Source organism: Diabrotica undecimpunctata, chromosome 6 (genome assembly GCF_040954645.1).
Source record: "Diabrotica undecimpunctata isolate CICGRU chromosome 6, icDiaUnde3, whole genome shotgun sequence".
Classification (NCBI taxonomy): Eukaryota; Metazoa; Arthropoda; class Insecta; order Coleoptera; family Chrysomelidae; genus Diabrotica; species Diabrotica undecimpunctata.
Window position 1 is genome coordinate 99,125,783 of NC_092808.1, and position 9,099 is coordinate 99,134,881.

Sequence of the window (9,099 nt, forward strand, 5' to 3'; positions counted from 1 at the left end):
AATACCTATTGTGATAAAAGTTAAAAAAAGGAGAGATACTGAAGTCATCCATCCAGTTAGTTTCAAAACAAAAAAATATGACGTAGCAATAACAGCTGTATATTTTCCACAGACCAAAACATAATTAAAAAAAAAGAAGAAAATTGCGTCCAGTTGCTGAACACGCTTGTAGAAAAATTGATTATCGATGAAGACTTTATTGCTAAAATGACTGTATAGTGTTCAAGGTTAACCCACACGGAGAAAAGAGAATTACATGCAGCTATAAAAACATAAATAAAAAGTAGCACTCAACTGGAAAACCCACCTATTGGCCCACTGATAAAAATAAAAAACCCGACTTGAATAACTTTTTCATTTCAAAAAAAGTTACAACTTATATGAAAATAGAAGAACCTTTTATAGCCCCAGTTCTGATCACTGTCTTGTACTACTAGTACAAGACAGTGATCACTGTAGACACACACTATATTTATTATATACCTGTGAGATCCCTGCTACAGAAAATATTAAACTGGCCACATTTGCAGACAAAACTACAATACTAATAGTCAGTAAAGCATTAGAAGACACAATTAGACACCACCAAAAACAGTGAAAAAAATAAGCATTTGGAATAATGAATGACGCATAAAAATTACTGAAGGAAAATCTTCTCATTTCGATTTCACTCAAAAAACAACAAGTAATCACCTAGTCTGACTAAACAATAAAATTGTCGTGTACGGGAAAACAGTTAAATACCTTTGAATAATAAATAAAAGTGATAGGAACATGTCTGAAACAAAACTAAAAAATGAAAATGCAATAAAAGGAGTTATATTGGATATTAGGTAGAAGCTCAAAACTTACAATCACAAACAAGGTATTACAATCACAAACAGCGAGGACCACCATCATTACGTGTACAATTATTTTGAATTTCGTGTGCAATTATATTAGTAGGTTGGCAATAACCGAATTCAGTTCTATGACAGATGCTTTTTGTTTGGTGTTGTGCCATTGAACAATAAAATCAAGTTTTCACTGTAAGTTGATAGACATTTTTTTACCAAAATATTATATGTTGTAAAAAGCTTCTATAATATTGAAAAAATCTGAGTGTACAATGATAGTATACACTGAAAAATCTACAAAACTAACCTATCGTAGCATGCATTTTGACTGAGTAATATAAGTGACTTTCCGATATAGTTACATTTTGAGTAATGGGGACCATTGACATAGAGGCAGACAGAACTACGGTCCCTGTTACCCGTAGTGGTTTCCATTACCGTATAGTAGTCTCCATTATCCTATTGTCAGAAGTTTATTAATTTTATTAACTGATCTTTCAAATGAGAAATTACACGAGAAAAAGTGATTTCATGATTGCATGCAACAGAATGCAGAAGCCGCTATTACAAGCCGCTAGAACAAGCATCAGAAAAGCTGGCAGGAGAAGTAAAATACCGAAAATTTGTTTACTTAGACGAATGAAGCAAACCGATGGAAACATCCCTGTGCCTTTGCTTCGAAAATACAATTCTGTTTTTTCTAAGTGAGGTCCCAAAGAACAGTTACTAGTAACATTTATATAAAAAAAACATTTCTAACTATTTCTAGCATGCTGTACTTCAGTTTTAAATATTATTGCAGCTTCCTGGCTATGAATTTGTCATGGTTCCGTTCTTGTGTCCATGAAAAGATCTTCAATAGATTAAGCCCATACTTATTTTATTTCAATTGTGTTATTATTAAGTTGTTGTCAATTAAACGGTTGGGTGTGTTTGTTCGTGATTTTTCAGATCATTATCTGACTTTTTTATGTAAATCCACTTTTCATCTATTTTTCATTAGACTCTTTTATTTTGTTTCTTTTTAATTTATGGGTTTTTATTTTCATATTTTCTTCTTTGTCCCATGATTTACAGTATTTCTTGAGTCATCCAAGGTGTTCGGCATTCTTCTTACTTTTGTTAAGTTTCGTTCAGTGTCTTTAGAACAGAATCTTTAATTTTGCTCAGTGTTCTCATAATACAGAGGAAGATACAGACATTTGAAGATGTCAGAGAACAAATTTAACTATCTGATCAGAAGAACGTTGGAAAAACACCGTTCTTCCCTACCAAACTTCCCCTATTTTTGTTCTCTATATTATTAATTAATTTCATATTACATATTGCATTTTCTCCTTCCTCAACTGTACACTCTACGCGACACGGCCGTTATTCGGCTGTTTTCATTTCAGATTCAAGTGTTTTCATTTCATGTTTTTAAACATTGTAATCTGTTAATTCAAATGTCTATTAATTGCAACGCTATCTTTCAGATTTTATCGCATAAGGACGATAAGTGTCGTAATTAAGTAAGTTTTCTTTATGTTTGTCAATGACAAAGCATAAATATTCTTTATAAGTGATTCTAGAAAAATCAGTATCGCATTTTCAAATATTTGTAAGTTTATTTTCTTTCTAAAATACACCATTTCTACTAAAACAGCGATAAAATTCAAATTCCGTATCCTCCACTTTTTATAGCCCCAGTACACGTTGGGCCAATCAGTTGGGCCAGACAGTTGGGCCAACGTGTACAGGATCACTTGGCATAAATTTGCGATTGGCGGCCAGCGTTGGTCTACAAACCGAAAGTTGTCGGTTTTTCGTGCACAAATCAAACGATTTTTGGGGCTTGCGCGATCTGCCAAACAGCCGTTGGCCATGTTTGGTTTATTGACAGCTGATCGTTGAGTTTAAAATATTTGTTTTCTCATGTACTACTGTTTATAAGTTTTAACGTTGTGCTTTTATTATTAATATTTTTGCGGTGTAAAAAGTCTATTTACGAGCCTCAATGGCAGTTTGGAATAGTGAAGAAGTTTTAGAGTTTATAGATTTGTACCAAAAAGAAACGATAATATGGAATCCTAAACATGAACAACATTAAAATAAGAACAAAGTAAGTAACTTGCTTTTATTTTGGAATATGTCATGACTGAATTGATGCCATGAAATGAATAACAAAAAAATAATTAAGTATTTAAAAATTAATTTTTAAATCGATCAGAAATACAAGAAATTTTATTATCTCTGTTATTTATTATTTTAAAATTAGATTAATGATGCTTGGACTCGTATAGGTGATAATATGCATGTACCTGTAAATGAATTAAAAAAGAAAAAAGAATCGCTAATGGCTACCTTCAGATTGCATCATAAAAAGAAAATTCAGTCCATAAAATCAGGCATGGGCGAGGATGAGCTTTACAATCCCATTTGGCCATTTTACGAGCCTTTGTATAACTTTTTGAAGGAAGTGTATGAGTGCCACAGCCTAATTAATACCGAGGAGGATAAGAATGTAAGTAAAACAACATTTTTATTTTACACAATGTTTATTTACGTACGATTTCTATAAAAATAGTCCATATAATCCAATCGTATGTCTGTGGCAACACGTGGGGCTCTTCGAGGCAAAGTTGATAATGGTAACAAAGCATTATCTTTATTATTTCTCCATACACCTGGCCGAATTATTTCTCCGTTAGCATTATAAGTATCAAAGGAACCGGGGGATGTATAATTGTCTCGAGAAGTGTTACTCTTCCTCAAAAAATTATGTAGATAAATACAAGTCAACGAAATAATGGAGGCTTTGATGGGTTCTAGATATGATGACCTGAAAAAGGTTTCATTATATGTGTACTGAGAGCAAATGCGCCATCGCCTAAAAATACATAAGGCATATCCTTGTTGCTATTAGGTAATGGACTAGGAAGGGGTAAATTAAAACTATTAGATAATAGTTTTTGGCAAAAAACACTTTGGTTAAATACTCCACCATCACTTATTCTCTCCTGAGAGCCTACATCGGCAAACATAAAACAGTAATTACTGTCTACTACTGCTAGCAGAACGATGCTGAAAGTTCCTTTATAGTTTGTATTCCGATCCTAAATGTGAAGGTGACTGTATAGTTATGTGTTTCCCATCAATAGCTCCAAGGCAATGGGGGAAGCTAAACTCCTGTGATTTGGAAATCCATCCTTCTGCAGTTTCAGGCATCTGAAATAATGTAATAAATACGATATAATAATTATTTTAACAATAATAAAATAATTAAGATAACTATAAACTATTTTTTTTTCTATTACAGGCCTCACAAACGATAGATAATAAGCAAACAAGCACGAATACAGACTTAAATGCTTCTTTACCTGAAACCAGCAGCCAATCCGAAGTTGTACCTGGGACTAGCAGCAGTTTTAAAATTAATAAATTAAAAGTTCCGGTTAATAAACGCCGTGCCAAAGATCCGCCAGAATTAGCAGAGGCCAGTAGGGAAATGACAAATGCTTTTTCTACACTTAATAAAGCCCTTACCAACAAAACTGCAGCACAAGAAGATAAATGTGATTTGTACTGCAAACTCCTCGCAAAGAAATTGAAAATTTTTTCTGAGAATGAACAAGAAGAAATTATGTCCGAAGTGGACAATATAATATGGAACAGACGTCGATACAAGCAAAATGCTCAAAATAATCTGTACTCATATACTCGTCAAGGCTCTTCACCAAGTTCAGATCGCACATATTCATACATCCGTTCACCACACAGCCGTACTTAATCTCGTTATCAAGCACCAAATGAACTGTTTCAATTAGTTTCTAATGAAATGAAACCTATCCAAACTCTTCAATCAGTTTCACCATCAAATGTGATGGTGAACCTGAATTCACCACAGTCTAATGAAGATTCTTCGCAATCTCAGCCAAGCCAGCGTTCAAATATTTTGCATGTTGCATATAAAAATAAATAAAAATCATATGAATAGTTTTATTTACCTAACTTGATCTGGTCTTTCAAAACTTCAAAATTTAATGCAAAACAGACTTCAATTATTATGCGTAAAATAAGTGTACTTGATATTTTAAACAGATAGTGTAAACTTTTGAAGCTATCTCCAGTAGCTAAAAATCTTAACGTCAGTGCAAGTCGTATTTTTACTGGTATAGCTTCTCGCCCGTCAGTGTCTTGTTTTGCAACCATTGGGGAAATTTGTTGTAAAAGATTCTCAAAATCGGCATATGACATCCGAATGAAATTATCAAACTCTTCAGATGGTTCCACAAGCAGCTCAGCAAGTTGGTTGTTCATAGTTTCCCTAAAAGAAAAATTTTACAAAAAGGCATCAAATATTTTTAGATGCAGACACTCCTCTTTCCCTTCATTCATTCACTCTGATCATTAAGTGCATGTTCATCTTGTAAAAGTTAATATACAGTATGGTGCAAATGTTTGGAATAAATTCGTTATCTCGTAAGCCAACTACTTTAAGGAAAAATTCAGAAACAAGTATATTTTTGAATTATGATTTTTTGACATATATATCATACTAGTGACGTCATCCATCTGGGCACAATGACGTAATCGATGATTTTTAAATAAGAATAGGGGTCGTGTGTTAGCTCATTTAAAAGGTTATTTAATTATCTATTCAGTAACATATACCTTAACAATTATTTATACAGGGTATCCAAGAAAAATTATTTTAAATTAAATTAATTGACACAAAAAGAAGAATTTATGTAATTTATTTAATTCAAAATACATTCTAATGAGAAAAAAATGTTTATTTGATAAATAAACATTGCTTTTTCGCTTAAATTCAATGTTCAAACTGCCAAGAGGCAGATGGGTGGCAGCTTGAACATTAATATTAAGCGAAAAGCAATGTATATTTATCAAAAAACATTTTTTTTCTATTTTCTGACAGCACTAGAATGTATTTTGAATTAAATAAATTACATACATTCTTGTTTTTTTTTATATACAAGGAATAATACCAGGAAAATAACAATACCATACATAAAAGGATTATCGGAAAAGCTTAAAAGGATAGGAAATAAATTCAACATTTCAACAACATTCAAAACAACAAATAGTTGAGATCTACTTTGTCCAAAACCAAACCTAACAATGAACAAGAAAGGACAAAGAATTGCATTTATAAAATACCTTGTGAATGCGATCAGTTTTCTTTAGGTGAAACATCAAGGCCATTAAATGTTAGAATAAGTGAACATGAATCCTATATTAAAAATAGAGAATTTCATAGATCTCAAATATGTAAACACGCATGGGATAATGAACATAAGGTTCAATGGAATGATTCAAATATAGTCCTAAAAGAAACGGATGGTAAAAAGAGAAAAATCAAAGAAGCGGCTCTAATTATGCTAAATGAGACCAATTGTGTCGCGAATTCCTCGGCAGAATGTAGTAGGATCTGGTTACCCATATTGAAAGAGGAAGTTATTAAAAGGAAAATACCAGTACTGGTAAGTCAGTAACATATAGAGGTTACATCACTTATGTTTTTAAATAACAAACATATAAAATCAGAATTTGGTGTTTATTGAAGGTAAATTAAATGCACGACCAAATACTTACCATGTCGGGATAGTATTATGAGGTTTTTTTCCTGGGTTTTTCCTCATAATTTACTATTGAATCACTAACAGGAGAATTTTACTGTCATCGTGGCATGTGTTTGTCTTTTAAAAAGACGAATTACACGCTATGATCTTTTCTGACGGATATCCTCAAGTTAAAGTTGATTTCATGTAATCGAATGAACTATCTTATAAGTAAAGGCGTCCCAGGAACGTAACTCAACAATATTGGCAATATTATTTTAAAGTCGTCTAGTTTAAAATGTATAATGTATGTCTGAATTGTCAATATAGATGAGTCAGATAAAATAAAATTATTAGACGAATTTTTCACTAAGTAACAAAAAAACAAAATTTGTTTAATTTACTAATGTTTGTATTTTGAGAACGATTTCCGAAGTGGAAATTGAAACGTCAATAAACGTACTTTAACCTTTAAAAAAAAAAATTCTTGTTTTTGTGTCATTTCATTAAAAAAAAAAATTCTTTGGCACGCTGTATAAATAATTATATTAATGTTTATATTACTGAATAGAGAATTAAATAGCCTTTCAAATGAGCTAGCACATGACCCCTGCTCTCATTAAAAAAAAAATCATAAATTAGGTCATCACGTCCAGATGGATGATGTCCCTAGTATTATATATGTCGGAAAATCATAATTTAAAAATAAAAATCGACCTGTTTTAGGATTTTTCCTTAAAGTCGCTGGTTCACAAAATAACGAATTTATTCCAAACATTTTGCACCATACTGTATGCAAACTGTATGTATTCTTATAATTACCTTGTCCTATTTCGATGAATACTCAGCATCCAGCACCGTCTTTTGCGCCATTGTTTTTTAATTACCTTTGTTTGGTACACTTTTCTATACAAATTAAAAGCGCAATACAAATTAATTGCGGAGGCTGGTACAGTCTCCACATCCAGATCCATACTTAGAGTTTACTCTACTCACTGAAAGGTTAATGCAGACTGATCAACTCCACCAACGTGTAATCACTGATCTTACTTGGCCCAACTTATTGGCCCAACTTATTGGCCCAACTCATTGGCCAAGTAGTTGGCCGAACGTGTACTGGAGCCATTACACTCTATGTAACTTTAGACCGATGTGTTTTCTAGGTACACTGGTACATACAGACACACACAGTTGCACATTGATAGCTATAGAGTTCGTACATTTATTTATCACTTCCTTAGTGCAGTACAGTTTGGTGAATAAAATACAGCGCGCGGGTAGATATAATAATTTGTTCAGTGAATAGGTGTTTGTTGATTTTTGGACATTTTTATTATTTTTATTATATTTATATTTAATAAACAGGGATACAGTAAAAATCAAAAACTATTGAATAGTATGTTTTCATTTTTATCAAACAGTGCAGTGGGCATTGCTGTTCTATATATTCCTGCCATTTCTTTGACCTTCCTGTGCATATTGAATATATCATGTTTTTTTTTTGTAGGATCTCTATTTCTAAGCATCTCGCTAACAGCCAGTAATTGCTAATCTTATTTCTTTAAGTACCTTTTTGTGGTGTTCCCTGTACTTTTCTGCGTCTTTATTCTTAAACTCTCTTCTTTGCTCCTAAGCTCTAAAATCTGATGTGTCATCCATGGTTGTTTTATTTGTCTTTCCCGTTTGATGTTGTTTATTGTTGTTGTTACCAATACATCTTTGATCTCGTTCCACATTGTATCTATATCTTTCCTATTATGTGTTGCAATGTCGTTAAATTTTGTTTTTATTTCTTCTTGCATTTGTTGTTTTACGTTACTTTGTTTCAGTTTTTGTATGTCCACCGTTCTTATAACGCCCGACTTTCGAGTTTTTTTCGTCCTTGCTCTCAGTTCAGCAAGCAATAAGTTATGGTCGGAGTTGATGTCTGCTCCAGGATAGGTTTTTATTGACGTAACCGCATTAAGAAACCTTTTATTTTTTATTAGAAAATAATCTATTTGATTTCTTATTATTTGTTGCGGGCTATCTGCGGGAGACGGGGAAGGCAGGGGACAAGGACGGGGAAGTTTGGTATGGCTGTTATGGCTGTATGGCTCCTAGCTGGTAGTTTGAATTGGCTGTTCATGATTACATTATCTGTTTCTTAAAAAAAAATTGTATCAGTCGTTCTCCTCTTTCATTCCATATACCCAATCCATACTCTCCTATTATGCCTTCTACTGTACCCTTTTCAATTTTGGCATTAAAGTCTTCGATGATTATACTGACTTCTTTTTTTTTCATATTTTTTTATGCATTCCTTAATTCTTCATAGATCCAATGTCGGTGCATAAATTTGTAAGATATTAAGGTTGTTTGGTCTTGCATCTATTTTCAACAAAGCTACTCTATCCGAAATTGGGAGAAATCCTATAACCGCCTCATCCCATTCTTTCCTAATAATAATTGCAACGCCATTTCTATTATTTGTTGTGTTATCACCTGAATAGTATATGTGATGCTCGTCTGATTCGGTTTTGCCGTTGTTCGGCAATCTAACTTCGCTGCACCCTAATACATCTATATTAAGTCGTCTCATTTCTTTTATGATGTTGGCCGTTTTTCCTGGCCTTAACATACTTCGGACGTTCCAGGTTCCAATTCTTTTTGTCGATTAAATATACAGGCAAGATATCCACGAAAATAGCCAAACACATAAC

The 9,099-nt window shown here is 32.7% G+C and overlaps 1 protein-coding gene across 2 annotated transcripts; it reads left to right on the plus strand.

Annotated features, from left to right (window-relative positions):
* Positions 1–2,399: 2,399 nt before the first annotated feature.
* Positions 2,400–4,751, plus strand: LOC140442737 (uncharacterized). Of its 2 annotated transcripts, XM_072533716.1 has the most exons (3): positions 2,400–2,937; positions 3,119–3,339; positions 4,135–4,751. In XM_072533716.1, exons 2-3 carry the CDS (start codon positions 3,127–3,129, stop codon positions 4,603–4,605), a joined length of 684 nt encoding a protein of 227 aa, XP_072389817.1. In that variant the 5' UTR covers positions 2,400–2,937; positions 3,119–3,126; the 3' UTR covers positions 4,606–4,751. The 2 variants fall into 2 exon arrangements, with proteins under 2 accessions (XP_072389817.1, XP_072389818.1); XM_072533717.1 differs by lacking the exon at positions 2,400–2,937 and having other exon boundaries at positions 3,107–3,339.
* Positions 4,752–9,099: the final 4,348 nt, after the last annotated feature.